Consider the following 18140-nt stretch of genomic DNA (forward strand, 5'->3'; position numbering starts at 1 on the left):
ACTAAAACGTATCTTCGTCAAAATGTGCGTTTATGATTATCTGAGATTTTTATTTCACAGCAAACAAACAGCTATCACCATAACGTAAAATGACGGTGTTTTCCATATGATAGGATGGACAACCATATCGTTGAAATACGGTATATTCCTCGTTCGCAAAAAAGTGAAGCGTATTTATGCGTAAGATTTATCAGAAATTGCGCTTTATCAGACTTTACATAATTCTTTTACGTTGATTTCCATTACAGTTTTTAAGACTTGAAAACACACGTTTTATTACGTTTCCGGGTTTCCTTCATTAATTCAGACCCCGCTTTTAGGGTTTGAAAAAATGTGCACGTTTTTAAAACGTTACGGATGTCAGTCCGAAAAAGAGGGTCGGTCGTGGAAAGGATATGAAACGTTACGAATCTTGTGGAGAACTGAACGTCACGTGACAAACTTGAAAAAAATAAAAAAACCTTCAGATGTCGTAGAATACATGATTCTCATCCCAGTGCAGGCCATTTTTTGTACTGTCACGTTTTATAGCATTTAACTTGTTTTACTACGGCCAATTACGTATCATAGCATCGTGTGTAATTAACTTTGTGCCTGATTACTAAAAATATTCAAATGGCGCGGAATGGTTTGTGAAGTTCAAAGCCCGGAGCAAATTACTGTAGATTGACATAAAAGCGGGACACCTTCATTGGCATCCCTTCAATAACATTTTTGAACCAGATTTTCTCGTCTTACCTATACTGTTTGGTAAAGTTAACAGTATATGGCTAGGTTCTGATCATAAACGTTATATACAAATTTTCAAAGAAAATCAAACCAAACATCTTAAAACACACACACACACACATATAAATATATATATAATAATATGTAATATATTTTTATAAATATATACGCGTTTTTCTAGCTGAGTTAAGTGATTTTGGTCCTTCTTTGCGCTTTGTAGACCGTTTAAACAGTTGGTTTTAAGTACAAGAAAGTTTGTTTCTGAGGCGTCTTATCAATGCTTTTGTATTTTTAACAAGACGAGTGTATAAGTCTAAAAATATTTTTTATCAAGATGGTTAGGACATGTTGATGTTGTGGCTACATCTACTTGTATATTATATCACTAATAATACAACATTTTTTATCTCTTGATTTTAATATATTTTGAAGAAGACATCGCAATAGTTTTCTTTAAGTCAACATTTACAGTTTAAACTGATAAATATTTGTTCACAAGCGTCTTCTTAAAATATGATATTTTTAGAATAATGCGATTTATTTAGTTATCACGGAAACGTGAATTTTTGTGATTCAAAAAACAAAACAAAAACTCGTGAACAAATTCTAATTTATGAATTCATAACAAAGATTACCATGTAAAATGCCATAGTATAGCCACAAAAACAAATTTCAGAAACATACATTTATCTGTCCGATAATCTGTCCCCTTTAGGCCCTTATCACTGAAACTCTTCACAATTAATTTTATCCAAAATAATTACGCTATCCGAAAACTTATCTATTTGTTTGACACGATTCCAGTTTTGTATTTATTCACATTATCATTAGTATGATATCTTTATCAGACATTGACGTTTATAAGTTAAGATATGATATCACTTTTGTCCTTTCGCAGCTGTCTCTCCAGTTTGAATGAAAATAATAGCGTCAAATTAAACATAAAGAATTGTGAAACTTCCCTTTTTTAAAATTATTATACAAATTTTTAGTTTCCTTGGGAAAATAATACAATCATGTTAATTAAGAATATTTTATTCATTTTCGGAATGATTTCTGCAGGTGAGTTCAAAGGACATTGTTTATATTCTTGCATTTGGCCTTTTTTAATTTGTAGATAAAATTTTCAATCGGTAATAAGAAAAATCGACATATTTTTGCTAAGGTGTAGGTTGCTCAAATTGAAATAAATGTACATATGTTTGCATATAAAAATTGGCATTAAATAGCAAATCGGATTTGTTTTTATTTTATTATTATAATTTCTTGTTAAATTATTTATTATAGTAGTTTAGAAAACACGTACGTTATTTCTAGCGCTCTTAACAACTTGAATATGATTTTTATTCTATAGTATTAAATACCTGAGTATTTGGATAAAATATTGAAGTTAAATAAATGAACAAAACTAGCATTTCAACCAAGATCATCTAACCATCTGTTTACAGTCAAAGGTGCATCCATCATACAGAGACGAGATGCTTTTGATCCCGAGAAACTTATGGATCGCTACATGGATATGAGAACAAATCAAGGACTCTTTGGTTCCTACCACCCAAACGACCTCGTGCAGTCAATAATTGACTTTTTCAGTCAAGGGGATAAGCAACCAACAACTGATAATCAATGGGGATTGTATGTATACAATCCAAGTGATAAGATGACGCAGTATATGGGAAACCTGAAGTCTCCCGGAAACTTGGGACCGCAGATGGGCGGCGAAAATGGGGGCAAACAAGAAGCTAGCAACTCGAATGGCGGCTTTGCATTTAATCCAAACGCATTAAACAGCAAACTTCTAAATGATGCATTAACTAAAGGGTCCGAGTTCTCTAACTTTAAACAACAGCATGCGGTCCAAACTATGGCAGGAGCTAAAGGCAATATGGGGTTTGATCCCGATACACTGAATCAGAATATGCTTGAAAATGCATTGAAGAAAGGCTCGGGTAATAATGCCGGTAACATAAAGACAACAACAGCGCCCTCAGACAAAAATACAACCGATAAAAGCAGGCAAACATCCAACCAAGCTTATGGTAGTCAAATGCTCGGATTCAATCCAGATACACTGAACGCTGGATTACTGAAGTCAATAAATTCACAAACCACAGATAATGGCGGTGTTCTGCAATCTGCAGAAGGGAATACAAATGCTAAAATGCTCGGATTCAACCCTGATCAAGTGAATGCGAACCTCATAAGTTCGTTGGATTATAATCCAAACGCAGCTACAGCTAATGCCAATAATGCAATGTCCGGTGAAACAGTTCAAGGAGCAGGAACTGACGTACATCATCATTCGAACCAAGGATCGGGTCAGATAAATGGAAAAGCGACAGCAAACAGTAACATTGGATCAACCGGTAATGGTAACAATCGTGCAATACAAACAACCGGAAACCAAAGACACCATGCTCTAAACGAGGCAAGTAATCCATTTCAAACCAACATAGAAAGTGGAAGAAGCTCAATGACGAGTATGTTTAGTGTCAATAAAAATGGCGTCATGCCAGCTTCCGGTGAAGTATCTAGCTTTAAAGCTGGAGGAATGGGGATTCAAGGGTACGGTAATCAGAATCCGGGTGCTCCGCCTGGTGTGCCGGTGGGATCCGAATTGAAACAAACGGAAACAGCTCCAGCTGAAGTCCATGGAATTAGTCCACTAATTTAATTATTTCTTGTTGACTGGACCAAATAAATTAACATGGTTAATGAATTCATTTTAAACAAAAGGTTTAGTTTCTAAATGACTGCGAATGTGAACTATTGTGAAGTTATATATTTATAGACAATATATTGGAAAACCATCCATTTTATAAACAAGTCAAAACATATATTGTAAAGATTTTCAACATATTCATAAACTTGTGTTTATTACTTTTACATGGACAGATGATGAATAAATTTAGTCAGATTAATAAACATGCGCCCTTAAAGGTCTTGACTTGTTTCTCCTTAAGATAACTCTAGTTTTTATTCAATCAGCCCAGCCCACTTTTGTGACCTGTTTAAACACTGTCAATCACGTAACAACATTGAGAACATATTCACTCACAGAGGGTCGAGTTGGCATAGGGCCGAAATGATAATAACACGTCGGGCCGCCCGAAGTGTTACGACTGCCAGCATTGTGGTAACAATAATCTTAAGCTTCTATACCAACGAAATCATGTTTTCAAAATAACTAATACATGCATATAATTTGCCAGAATATACATCTAAACAATATCCTGCTTTAATTTCGCAAAAGAAATTTAAAAAAAAAAAGGAAATAGCTAGGGAAATGTAGACTTCTCTGTCTCTGACAACAACTCTATTTTGTGTTAAATACTATATGAAACCTTAACAAGTGACTGAAAACATTAAATGTTCTTAAGACATGAAGGTAAACAAATTAAAGAGAGTTCATTATATAGAATATACTTAAGTTACCATATAAAGGTTTTTTTCCAATCAAAAATGAAATACACAAATGCACACACATATGTCAATATGTACACGAAAGGGTCATTATCATGTGCACAATTACTGATCTTTGATCGACAAAGCTGATAAGGATATAATGCGATTTGAGACGTGGTATTGTTTTAGGTGTCCACTTCGCATCACAATGCAAGTTCGTGTTTTACTAATGTTCGTTTATTTCGCGGGAGTTGCTAACGCTGCAACGAGCTATCTTCAAAATGCCGACTTCGAGTCTGGTAATTTTAACGGCAATTGGTACGCCATGGGTTGTCAAATGACCCAGAGTAACGACGCTTACCAAGGTCATCACAGCGTTCATATGTCAAACAGGTAAATATCTATAAATTGACCATTTCTGATTTTTTTCTGAAAATAAGTATTGCGTTTATATTATTTTTGTAAAACAAATTGAATCAGATATACAAACAGGCTGTTAAAAAGAAGAGAAAAAAAAAGATTACTTTTACAGAAGGGCTGGCTTTCTCTGTTGTATTCGCGATAGGTCTTCAACATAAAAAAATAGTTTTAAATAAAGGTGTAAATGTTGAAAGATGCTCCCGCCTGTTTATCAACTTTATTTCAATATTATTTCCAAAATCAGATCTTATTTGGTAAACAAAACAATTTTATCATATCCATAGTTTTATGTTTTATCAGATATAGTCTGATTAAATGGTTTTGCCATTTTTTTACTTTTAATAAAACCGAAAACAATCGTTTCGGTCCTTTCGGTCGTTCTTTTGGTTATGATCTAGATCTGAATGCATATGTTGATGACCCGATAGGTTTTAGTTTAAAATGGTTATCCAATGAATATGGATATAGAAGGCGTGGTTTATTTTAGGCATGGTTACAAAAAATGCTAGGCATCGCCGGGTTTTTTTTTTTCGTGAAATAGACTATCTACTAAAAATAGACCTAGAGCTATGTTTCTTTGCTGAAGTGAAACATTCCATATATTGCTGACCCGTATATGGGTCTACATACTGGTACCGAGCTCCGAATATGAAGAAAGTATTTCAATTTTATATAATAGTAACACGACAAAAACATGGCGGAAAACGTGCCCCGAAGGCGCCCCTATTTGAGGTCTTTTGTCGTCCATTTTGTAATCATGTAACTTGTGGTATTTAATTTTCCATTTTTCTTTGCTATAAGGAGAGGCGATCGATAGTAACATCTTTACCTTTGTATGGTTTTCATCCGTTTCTGTAATCTTTCAATGAAATCCGATTTTAATATGGCCAGTTGTTGCCAAATGTATTGGAACACTGACATGACATTAAATGCTTAATCCCTTAACTATTAAACAGTTCTATTATTAATTACCAGAAACCAAAACTGGAACGGGTTGGGGCAGAACGTTAACTTGCATGCTGGATCCCGATACAAGACCACAGCTTACGTGAAATTGCTGAATACCGCAAACAACAAGCCGTACCAGTCTGTGAGCATGATGCTCAATTGTAAAGACAGTCATGGTACATTTTCTTGCCAATTAATTACGCAATTAAACTACAATTGAAAATCTGAATATCTTCGAACAAAAAAAAACACAACAACACATTGTTTACAGTAATAATACAACAAGAAATGATACAGGCAGAAGATTATCAATGTAATATTTAAGATTTTCTGGCGTTATTGTAAATTTGCTCTTTAATTACCGGATGGTGATAAAGATATTGAAGCATTTAAAATTAGGAAATGAGAAGTTAGAATCTTCCTTGCAATATCACGTGGGAAACATATGAGCCGCGTCACGACAAAAGCAACATAGTGCGTTTACGACCAGCATGGACCCAGACCAGCCTGCGCTTCCGCGCAGTCTGATCAGGATCCATGCTGTTTGCTATCAGTTTCTCTACTTGTTATACGGTTTGTAAGCGAACCCATTATGTTGGTTTTGTCGTGACGTGGCTCATTTATTATGCACGATTTTTTGTGTGTAAGTATGCAAGGCAGCACATTCAGGAATAAAATTCATGTTTATATGATAGCTTTGTCGGTTACGTTAACCCTGCCATATGTGACAAATGCATATTACCGATTGCAAATGAACACTTTTCTCGTCACTTTTCTGCTAAGCGTTATTTGACTACCCTTGGCTAATCCTATATGCCTATATATACACAATTTAAACCCATTACTCAAACAGGTTGTAACTACTCTGTTTTTTTTAGTAAAAAAATAGTTATATTCCAGAAACCATGCAGTTTACAACAATTTAATGTTGTTTCAGCTCTCTGCAGACGTAATAAGTCAACTGAAAGATGTAATCTGTAATGTACAGAAGTGTATTTGTTATAAATCAAGAAGAATTGTAATTTTTAAATATAATAAAAAAAGAGATGAGTTTGCAATGTGAACATTGTTGTGTCTAGCATCTTACTTTTCTTAAAAGCGTATTTTGTACAACAATTTTATCAATAAATTAATTATTTTGCCGGTATGAATGAACAGTTTTGTCTTCAACAGGCGCAGATGTATACAAACAATTTGGTGTAACACAGAACGTGCAGCCAGGTCAATGGTGTGAAATTGGGGGTGTGCTCCATACAAACAATGGTAAATATCCCATTGGAATCTGTAATTATTTTCTTTATGAATTGGGTCATAAAATACATACAAGTTTGTAGTTTCAACCTTCACAGTTCTAAATGAGTAAAATTGGAAGTTAAACGGCCTTAATCACTCGACCTTGCCCATTTTTCAATCGTTGCAGGATACCATACGTGCCATATTTACGTACAGACGGACGCACACACTGATTACCTTGTGGATTCTGCTAGTATGGTATTGGTACCGTACGATACTAACTGGAAAACCAAGGCCAACCAGAGAATTGAAAAATTCAGAAAAGCCAATATCAACATCAAGTATGAGTATTTTAGGCGATCTCTGATTTATCTTCACAATTATTACTTGTGTTACCTCTGATCCAGTTATCGCAGTACCTCTCTGGCGTGGGTTCGATCCCCGGTAGTTCTAAGCTTTGGTAGTTTAGCGCGGAGGAAGGTAGTCTAGTACTGGTGTAACTCTCCAGGAACGATGGACAGGAAACTGCCCGCCTATATGAATAAAATACTGTTGGAAAAAGGCGTAAAATGAAACAAACAAACAAACAGTTATCGTAGATGCAAAATTAAGGCGCCCTCTGTTCTGAATTTCAAATTAAAACTAAAGTTACTGCCCCTTTAGTTTCGTTATATCAAGTAATATCACGCAAGGCGTCCTGTATTTTAATATCAAGTTGTAACTTAAAGTACCTTTACTTTACCTTTTGTTACATCCAGTAATAAGATGTTGTTTTTTACATTTATTTAGGCCATAGATAATGTTTCTATGTTTATTATTTTCTACAATAATTGCTGCTGATTAGGTGTTACATTAAGCACCGAAAGACATGTCTATCAAGAGCTATAAAAGACTAATGTTCTCTTGACTCAAATTTTATACATCCAAAACAAATTAGTAGCGCTGAATTGGAAGTGATATTAGATACATTAATTTGATATTCTGAATGTAAAATATTGCTAAAAAAGAAGAAATAGGTACCATAATAAATCATTCCATTTTAAGTTTTTTTCGAAAAACTTTTCATAAAAATGTTCGGTAGCATTAGAGTGTTATAAATATAGTTGTGGTAGAATTATAATCATTTACATGAAACTACATACTTTTAGAGTGGTATAATGTTGTAAACTTTAATTAAGCACAATTATTTTGTGAAGATTTTATTTTTTATTTGATATGTGAATTGTATAATATAATAATTAATATTAAAATCAGACCAAACAAAATTAAATGTTAATTTTTTTCAAAAATATATTTACCTCCATCAGATTTATATATATTATAACATACTTTTATATTGTCAATATACATATTGTTTGTTCATACAACATGACTTATAATAGACCATGGTCATAAAGTATGTAAGCAATAAGAATATTCACAGTTTAGACCACCACGCAATTAAGATCACTTTGGACAAGTCTCGATGGTGGTCTTAATGGAGGGTCTTTACTGTATTTGCTGAAAACATGAATTTATACGAAGATAAGAAGATGTTATTTGTTTAAAATTGGTGTCCTCTATTCTACAGGCTAACCGGAAATGTCATTGACACAACTTCCGTGGATATTGAGGTATATTTCTAATATTTGATGTTCAATCTTTTCTTTCTTTTTACCGTCTTTCTTTCTCATAAATTCATTAAGTGATTTCATTTTCATTCATTCATTCATTCATTCATTCATTCATTCATTCATTCATTCATTCATTCATTCATTCATTTCGTTTTATTCATTCAATTCATTTTATTTTTATTCATTCAATTCGTTCATTCATTTAATTTAGTCAGACAATTATACTATTTATTTTGACCTTTTACAGCTTAAACAGACAAAGATGGAGTTTGCATTTGGATCGGCCGTTTCTGCTACCAAAATTGTCGACCACAGCCTCTCTGCTTATCAGAAAACATTCTATGACAACTTTGAATGGGGCGTTCTTGAAAATGCATTAAAATGGCGTCAGATGGAACACACTAAGGTACAAAGATAAGCTTACATACACTTATACAAAACACAAATATACAATGTAGAGGCAAAGGGTGAAATTAAACATGTTCAGAATTTAGAATAAGAATTGAAGTACTTTCGCTTAAACGTTTGTTTCGAAACTGTTTATCGGTGATTTATTACTTTTTGTGTCACGGTGGAACAAAATGATTAGCCATGAAATTAAATGCAGAAAAGGTATAAAAATTAAAATGGTATATACCAATGGGTACCTTGAAAGCCAGGAGGCTTTATTAAATGAAAGCAATTTAGGCATCTATTGTATTTTATACATAAACAGAAATAGTGAAGGTTTTGTAACGTTAAAAATACATATTGAAGATTAAGGAAGGCAATATAAAGTTTTGGTACAAAAGGGTCATAACAAATTTAATAAATACTGATAATGCATACTTCTTTGCAGGGTCACATTAACTATGACAGACCTCTTAATGCAATAAAAGCCATGAGGTCTCATGGGTAGGTTCATTTTTTATTTCAATTTTAAATTAGTATAATTATACTAGTGACGCTGATTTCACTTTTATGTGTACCTTTTATACCTTTTATTTGAAAGTATCTAATAGTTTTTAAGCAACGTTATGACAGATTAGTATATGTATGTTGTTGTTATATTTGTTGGTTATTGTGTGGCAAAGCTTCGTGGCAAATTAAAGTTAATATAGGTGGTTGGGTAGCCAATCTCATTATCATCAACTCTTATAAGTAATCTCTACATGTAAAACATAAATAAAGGAAATTTGAACTTAAGTCATATCATTGGGTGAAATATGTAAGTCAGAGGATTGCATTATACATGATAATATGAGTCGTTTGATGGCAAAACCAACATAATAGGTTTGCGATCAGCATGGATCCAGACCAGCCTGCGCAGTCTGATCAGGATCCATGCTGTTCGCTTACCAACTCTATTATAAGTGGAGAAATGATAGCGAATAGCATGGATCCTGATCAGACAGCGCGGATGCGCGGACTGGTCTGGATCCATGCTGATCGCAAACGTACTATGTTGATTTTGTCGTGACGCGGCTCATATATTCTTATTCAACTCGCTCAACAAATTCAGTATTGAACCTACAGTCATCCAATATCATTTATATTCAAGTTTATTTTTTTCAAATCGTACATAGAATCAAGATGCGTTGTCATTGTGCATTCTGGGACAAAGATGAGTATACTCAGGACTGGGTGAAGGCTCTCCATGGCGCAGCCGTGAGAAACGCCATCTCTACACGTATACAAGAAATAACCTCCCATACTAGAGGAATGTAAGTTTATGCATTCCCTTGACTTAGTCCAAAATAGTCGCAGACTGTCTTTAGAAAAGAAAATGAAAGAAAATTATTTTTGGTATCTCATTATAAAGTTTAAGTTCAAATGTTTCAATAACACAGGGGTATAATTATAATGCCCCCATTTCGAAGAAAAGGGGGTATATTGCTTTGCACTTGTCGGTCCGTCGGTACGAAGACCAAATGGTTTCCGAGTGATAACTAAAGAACCCTTAGGCCTAGGAACTTCAAACTTGGTATGGTGATTGGTCATGACCAGTAGATGACCCCTATTGATTTTGGGATCAAGGGGTCAAAGGTCAAGGTCACATTGACCTTGTAAGCAAAAACGGTTTCCGATCAATAACTAAAGAACCTTTAGGCCTAGGAACTTCAAACTTGGTATGGTGATTGTTCATGATCAGTAGATGACCCCTATTGATTTTTGGGGTCAAGAGGTAAAAGGTCAAGGTCACATTGACCTCTTGGGTAAAAACGGTTTCCGATCAATAACAAAAGAACCCTTAGGCCTAGGAACTGTAAACGTGGTATGGTGATTGGTTATGACCAGCAGATGACCCCTATTGATTTTGGGGTTAAGGGGTCAAAGGTCAAGGTCACATTGACCTTGTAGGTAAAAACGGTTTCCGATCAATAACGAAAGAACCCTTAGTCCTAGGGACTTCAAACTTGATATGGTGATTGGTCATGATCAGTAGATGACCCCTATTGATTTTGGGGTCAAGGGGTCAAAGGTCAAGGTCACATTGACCTTGTAGGTAAAAACGGTTTCCGATCAATAACGAAAGAACCCTTAGGCCTAGGGACTTCAAACTTGATATGGTGATTGGTCATGATCAGTAGATGACCACTATTGATTTTGGGGTCAAGGGGTCAAAGGTCAAGGTCACATTGACCTCTTAGGTAAAAACAGTTTCCGATCAATAACTAAAGAACCCTTAGGCCTAGGAACTTCAAACTTGGTATGGTTATTGGTCATAGCAAGCAGATGACCCCTATTGATTTTGGGGTTAAGGGGTCAAAGGGCAAGGTCACATTGACCTTGTAGGTAAAAATGCTTTCCAATCAATAACTTAAGAACCCTTAGGCTTAGGAACTTCAAACTTGGTATGGTGATTGGTCATGTCCAGCAGATGACCTATTGATTTTGGGGTCAAGGGGTCAAAGGTCAAGGTCACATTGACCTTGTAGGTAAAAACGGTTTCCGATCAATTTACTAAAAACGCTTAGACCTAGGAACTTCAAACTTTGTATGATGATTGGCTGTGACCAGCAGATGACCCCTATTGAGTTTTGGGTCAAGGGGTCAAAGGTCAAGGTCACATTGACCTTGTAAGCAAAAACTGTTTCTGATCAATGACTTACGAACGCTTCGGCCTAGGAACTTCAAACTTGGCATGGTGATTGGTCATGACCAGCAGATGACCCCTATTGATTTTGGGGTCAAAGGTCAAGGTCACATTGATCTCGTATGTTTAAACGGTTTCCGATCAATAATAAAAGAACCCTTAGGCCTTGGAACTTCAAACTTGGCATGGTGATTGGTCATGACCAGCAGATGACCCCTATTGATTTTGGGGTCAAGGGGTCAAAGGTCAAGGTCACATTGACCTTGTAGGTAAAAACGGTTTCTGATCAATTAACTAAAAATGCTTGGGCCTAGGAACTTCAAACTTTGTATGATGATTGGTCGTGACCAGCAGATGACCCCTATTGAGTTTTGGGTCAAGGAGTCAAAGGTCAAGGTCATGACCAGTAGATACTTGATAACCCTTATTAATTGTTTAATCACTGGGTCAGAAGTCATGCATAATAACCTTATCACTTGACTAATTGGCTGCTGATAGGGGGCATACATGTTTTACAAACTTATCTTGTTATTACTGTTTTACAAAGTAGTTGAAAAAGTCCATGTATTTTTATTAGTTTTGTAAGATTTTATATGTAAATGGGTAAGGAAAATTGATTAAAGCCGTCATTTTTTTCCATTTGCAGTTCAAGACTTACCTGTGGAAAACTGATTTGTAAATAATGATAACTTGTTTACTTACACGTACAACGAATTCAGTAAAACCATATTTTTTTTTAAACAAAACACTCAATAATGTGCATCCATTTTGCTGCTTGTATAAAAATACATACATGTGCTTCACATGCGGAAATTACCGAGCATTTACGAATCTATCTCTAGGTGTAAGCAATGGGATGTGAATAATGAAATGTTACATGGTGGAACGTATGAGAGACTTTCCGGGGATCCAAACATCACCATGGACATGTTTAGACAAATGCACGCAGCAGACAGACAACCATTGTTATTCCTTAATGAATATAGTGTAATCAGCGCGTCTGAATCTACTGTGGTATAAAACACTGTTATTGTTACGCGATAATGCAATCCCAGCCTTTAGGCCCTTTGAAATCTTTGTATAGCGATGATTATTAGCCTAATTATCGACGATCTTTTCCTAATAATGACATTTTCGGTCGAAGACAGTCACAACCTCTCGGCCATTTCCGTCAAACTTCGGAATATTATTAAAAGTCAAGATGTTCAAATTGAATCGAAGAACTATCATGTCACCTGACTGTGCCTTCCTTTTTCTCCTAATAGAATCCTGATTATGTACGTTCTTGTTTAAAGATATACTCTGTGCTATTTGACGACATTCTATCTCGGATCATTTTAAATAACGAATTTCGGTTGATAAAAATGTTTCTAATGATTTTCAGGAGAGTTTAGTAATATGGAAGTTGAAATTAGTTCGTTAAGACAGTAATTTATGGCGCTACTTCTATAAAATTAAATCTAATTACAGGAGCCGTGCCGCCACTTTGGATTCCGACACAAAATAATAGTAGTTTTAATGGTTACTAAGACAGACGCTTCTGCTGATTATTAACACCTTTTGAAGTTCAATATCTTTACTTTGTTCGCGTTATACATCTTTCAGTGATTCCCACTTACTTTTGCGTAATCTATAGCACTTGTGTTTTGTGTAAATCAGGCACATAAAGACACTGCAATGCGATATAAGAAAGCTGGGGTACCAATAGGTGGACTTGGAGTTCAAGGTCATATGCACAACATAGATATAGACGTTATCAAGGTACACTATTCCTTTATACAGTTATAGATGACATAAGTATTTAACATAACTTATGCATTTAAAAAGTTGTATACCTAACTTCCTTTATCACACATCCATGCCGATTTTTCAATATTTTGAGTGACGTCATTTGCATTACACAAACGTAGTGTAATGACGCGCTAAATGTTAGCGTAACACTGTTGGCACGTTGATGAAAAATAGATCTATGGTTCTTTTGCACTTTAAACAGTCTTTGTTTTTTTTTGGGGGGGGGGGGGGGTATAGAATATTACATTCGTGTAAGTTAACAACTTTATTTATTCAACTCGTTGAATAAAATAAAATTTTGCTCGCCAGAGGCTCGAATAATATATATTAATTTTATTCAATTCAATAAATTCAGTATTGAACCTTCACTTATTCAAGATTCTCTATTTGTTTTCTTATTCTGCTTAAGAACAATTTATTTATATTCCATTTAAATGTTAAATAATATTTTATAATTCTTTCTTTTATAACTTTAGGCTGAGTTAGACATATTGGCAGAGGCAGGACTCCCAATAATGATTACAGGTATGTGATTAACATCGTAATTGACTTCAAATATCTTCATTTTTCAACAAACTATGATTGTGTCAAAATCAATGCAGCAATTGCCTACGTAAAATTACATGTGACTGATAAACCGGTGACATATTTTACAGCACTTTTAGTACATTTAAAAAACACCTACACGAATTTTTGCTTGAAATTTCTTCAGAAACAACCCGTGCATAAGAATGGAATTGAGGTCCATTTTGGCATTTATAAAATATTTGTTTAATTTTTCTTCTTCCTACAAACGTATCATGAAAAGCAGATGACATCATTTACTAAAATAATAGGCAAGATAAAAAGATAAAAAATCTGTTTGGTTTATTTCCTTGTTGAATAATATTTTCCATTTAAATATTCAGAACTGGGTATCAATGATAAGAACGAAAACAGCCGAGCAACAAAACTCGTGGACCTGTTGACGCTGTTCTTTAGTCATCCGTCGGTAGAGGGCGTCCTATTCTGGGGATTCTGGGACGGCCAAATATGGGAAAAAGACGCTCCTCTGTTTACCGGACCAAATCTCACGGTGAATATTTTTTTGAAAATGTTTCATTTGAAACCCTGGTCTGTTTTGAGTCAATGTAGATTAGATCAGTTATTTATACCAGCTTGTTGGCACATAATTATGAAACGTCCCAATTGTCCGAATTGTGGGGTAATAGAGTCGATTTTTTTATTGTTTTATTTTTTCCCTTTATCGTATGCAGCTTACGCAAAGTATAATATATTCAAGTGTGCTCGTACTTGAATCACAACCTGTCAAAAATCTGAACCAATTCTGAAATATTTCATATTCTCACCAGCCTAATGCAGCCGGGAGAGCTTATCAGAATCTGTTTCACAACGTCTGGCGAACTAGCGAAACACATACCATACACGGCCATCAGCAGCTTCATGTGCGTGGGTTCAAAGGTAAATACACGCTCAATGTCAAACATAATGGTCACGTGTTACAGACGGAAACATTCACGTTGGCGGACGGCGGGAAGACATTGAGCGTTCACATTTCAGGCCATTCAGGTCGGTATTTTTTATTTTGTATCTACATGATAATGATTTTTAATTTTAACATTTGAATTGCTATAAATGTTTTGAACAAATACATATTTGCATATATACAGAAAGTTATATTGGCAATAACGTGTACATAAATGTTCAGTGAAGGGTTGACCCAAGGTTCTCACAACACTATCAACTAAGAAACGATGATGACAATATGACAATACGATGGCGAAGCATGACAGTACGACTGTCGTATTGTCACAATCGTACTGTCGCGCATTAACATCGCGCTGTCGTAATGACACAATAATACGATCGCGCTAGACCACCTTACGCGCGGTCACATTCCTGTCAAGCATGCGCAAACGTTTCACTAAGCATGGCGTCAGACGAAGCTGATTGCATTATAATATATTCATTTATTGTTAATTTAGGAAAGATAGATCTATGCATTCATGAAAAGGTTATTGAGTAGGCAGTGAAAATATTGCTATTAACTTTGATGCTTAGTATAATAGTACGATGGTTACACTTGAAAGTATGATGGTGACAGTACGACAGTATGATGTTGAACTTATCAACACACTCACTCTCAACACTTTTAAAAGTGAGTCTCGCTACTTGACACGTGAGCATATGATTTTCCTCGAAAAGTAGAATAAGATGTAAAAGGTTCGTGTTATATTTTGAATACACTTATTCACTTTTTTTCCTTATCTTTTTTTTCAGGAGGGACACCATCAGTGTCTGGTGTTATTGTTGGTTGAGCATTATATGTAACATATAACATATTTCAAAAAAATCTCACCAAAAATGAGTTTTGTTTTATTTTTTATTGGAATGTGTCTTATACTTTTAACAAATGAATTTTGAATTATATACAATAGTCATGTAGATACAATTTGGAACTGATGCCTGGCTTGATAAAGCCATTGTTCCGAGGAACGAGAAACTTTTTTATCTAAGATGAAAACACTAACACTAGCAAGGTGATATTAAGAGAATCATGTTTGAAAAGACCCAGTCTTCCCATAGAATAACAATTAAAAGCAATGAATTAATCTTATTTTTATGGAGAGCACAAAAATAGGTGATAAAATATGCTAATTTCTTCACATAAAAAGGTATAATGTAGATGATCCTATTATCAATAATTATCCGATGAAAGATAATGTTAATAATTATTTTATTATATAAAAATACGAAAGACTTAAAAGCAGACACTTATTAATTGATTGAAGGCACATTATGCTTGCTTCAGAAACAAATGTTTTTTACCACTTAAGAAAAGGCAATCATGACTTGTATAATGTTTAAATTATGATTTTAGAGAAAGTAATACGCTTGTCACCTGAAGAAAGAATTACAAATGTGAAATAATTTGTCATACAAGTAGTATATTGACTTCCACCCTGCATGTATATCTGTACTTATTGCCAAAAGGGACAGATTAAAAAGATGGATCAGATAGATAATTGGCCAATAAGTTACTTTTGGATACTATAAAAGAACACCAAAATTAAAAATCTTGAGAATTAGTGAATGATCGCTTCACAAATATTCACGGAATTGATGATTTAAAAAATGTCTGAAATTTGTCTCGTCTAGTTTGAGCTCCAATACATCTTTCCGGAATCAAGGTAGTCGAAAATTCTGGAAATAAACAAAAAAAAGCAAATCATTAGATAAGACAAACAGCAATCTGGTTTTTGTAAACTTTAAGCTATAGATATGAAGTAAACAGTTTTATTGAGATAAATAAATTATATGAAAATAAGTTTTTTATATATTCAGATTTTATTGTTGTACATAGATCTCATCGTTTAAAAGATGATGTTTGATTTTTTGTTTTGTTTTTTTGTTTGTTATTTTTTGTTTGTTTGTTTTTTTAAGGCTAAAATGATTTGATTTTTTTGACGATAAAACAATAAAACAATACTTCTATTGTGATCTTTGTTTTGAAATAGCATGTATGTGTTAAAATGATAGATTTATATAGCTGTCTTACATTTTCCACCAAGAGTGCCTACAACTGTTGCTACTAAGCAGCTTCCTTCATAACATGGTTCAATTATATGAAAAGCACCGGAGCAAGCCGCTCCACCGTCGCTAGGTGGCGGGTTTGAGCATGATCTTGTCCGTTGTCTTGTACCAGATCCACATGTGACTGAACACCCACTCCAGCTGCTCCAGTTACTCCACTCACCATTTACTAAAAATGTTCAGATAAAAAAATGAAATGGGAGAAATAATGATATTTTGTGTATATTACGAAAAACCCACAAACTATTGATGTCATAATGATGACGCCCAATCGAATTAATTGTGAAGATTATTATGATCAATATCATATTATTACCTAGTAAAGGTAAAATGATTTTGAAAAAAAGATTTTCTTACAAAAAATAATAGTGCTAAGCTATTGTTTACATCTATTTATCCTCAATAATGGACTACATTCAGGAGTATAAAGAAGAATGCGCGGAATAAAACAGCCAGATAAATTAAATGCGCCTGTCATGTGACCATATTTACGCAGTGATATCCCCTGAATTTTTCAGCATTAGTGTTACATATTAAGGGAAGTAACCGCTTCAAAAAAAGCGGACTACTTTCGACATTTGCAATTAACAGCATTAGAGTCTGAAATTTCGCTACCATTATTTGTTTGGTCTGACGACCCAAACAAATAAAAACCGGCTGTCGTACTTCCACATGAAAAAAAGCATCAGTGACGCTTGTATTTGTCATGTTAGAATCTAGCGGTGTACCATGGTATAATGAATATATTTGACGCTTTGGTGTATTGGAATTTCCCATAATCTTCATTTACATAAAGTTGACGAGCAGAAAAGAACCATGTCTCCGCCGTTGCTAGGCGTCGGATTCGTACACACCCTTACTGTGTCCAAAACAAAGTGTTACTATGTGCCGGGTATATAGTCTGGTACGTACATGTCGTGGAGAACCACAGGAAATCTGCAGAAAATGTGCGACTAAGCGGCAGAACAATCTACCATATTATCGTACTTTGGAACCCAAATGCATTATACCTCTACTTTGTCACTTAGTGGAAGTACTGTATGAAGTCAAAGAAAATGCAAGGACAAAGAGGAAGGGTACAAGAGTGCGTGATCCCCTTGTAAGTAGTGACGACTGGAAGCTTGGCACCAACAGCCCTTATCAGGGCTGCCTCATTATATCATTATTGTACGGTGGTACAGAGGTCACATTTGCTGCATTTTTGCTCAGGTTACTGTACGTTGAGGTGCTCATTGATCGCAGTACAGTAACCTTCTTTCGGCATAGAATTCATTTTCAACGCATTAAACTATAAAGCAGTGACTACGTAAAGACTAACACAGACACATGTT

At 34.7% G+C, this 18140-nt stretch overlaps 2 protein-coding genes across 2 annotated transcripts; both read left to right on the forward strand.

The window, feature by feature from the left end:
* Positions 1-1623: 1623 nt before the first annotated feature.
* Positions 1624-3657, forward strand: LOC132719295 (uncharacterized). Its single transcript, XM_060703064.1, has 2 exons — positions 1624-1791; positions 2178-3657. Exons 1-2 carry the CDS (start codon positions 1746-1748, stop codon positions 3401-3403), a joined length of 1272 nt encoding a protein of 423 aa, XP_060559047.1. The 5' UTR covers positions 1624-1745; the 3' UTR covers positions 3404-3657.
* A 629-nt stretch (positions 3658-4286) lies between these two features.
* On the forward strand, positions 4287-15583 carry LOC132719318 (uncharacterized). Its single transcript, XM_060703088.1, has 14 exons — positions 4287-4527; positions 5530-5678; positions 6676-6765; positions 6923-7076; positions 8306-8348; positions 8596-8754; positions 9187-9242; positions 9914-10051; positions 12267-12438; positions 13084-13185; positions 13692-13740; positions 14124-14290; positions 14568-14784; positions 15496-15583. The coding sequence occupies exons 1-14, from the start codon at positions 4295-4297 to the stop codon at positions 15531-15533; spliced, it is 1767 nt and encodes a 588-aa protein (XP_060559071.1). The 5' UTR covers positions 4287-4294; the 3' UTR covers positions 15534-15583.
* Positions 15584-18140: the final 2557 nt, after the last annotated feature.

Source organism: Ruditapes philippinarum, unplaced genomic scaffold (genome assembly GCF_026571515.1).
Source record: "Ruditapes philippinarum isolate M1 unplaced genomic scaffold, ASM2657151v2 ctg7776_1_1_1_1, whole genome shotgun sequence".
NCBI lineage: Eukaryota > Metazoa > Mollusca > Bivalvia > Venerida > Veneridae > Ruditapes > Ruditapes philippinarum.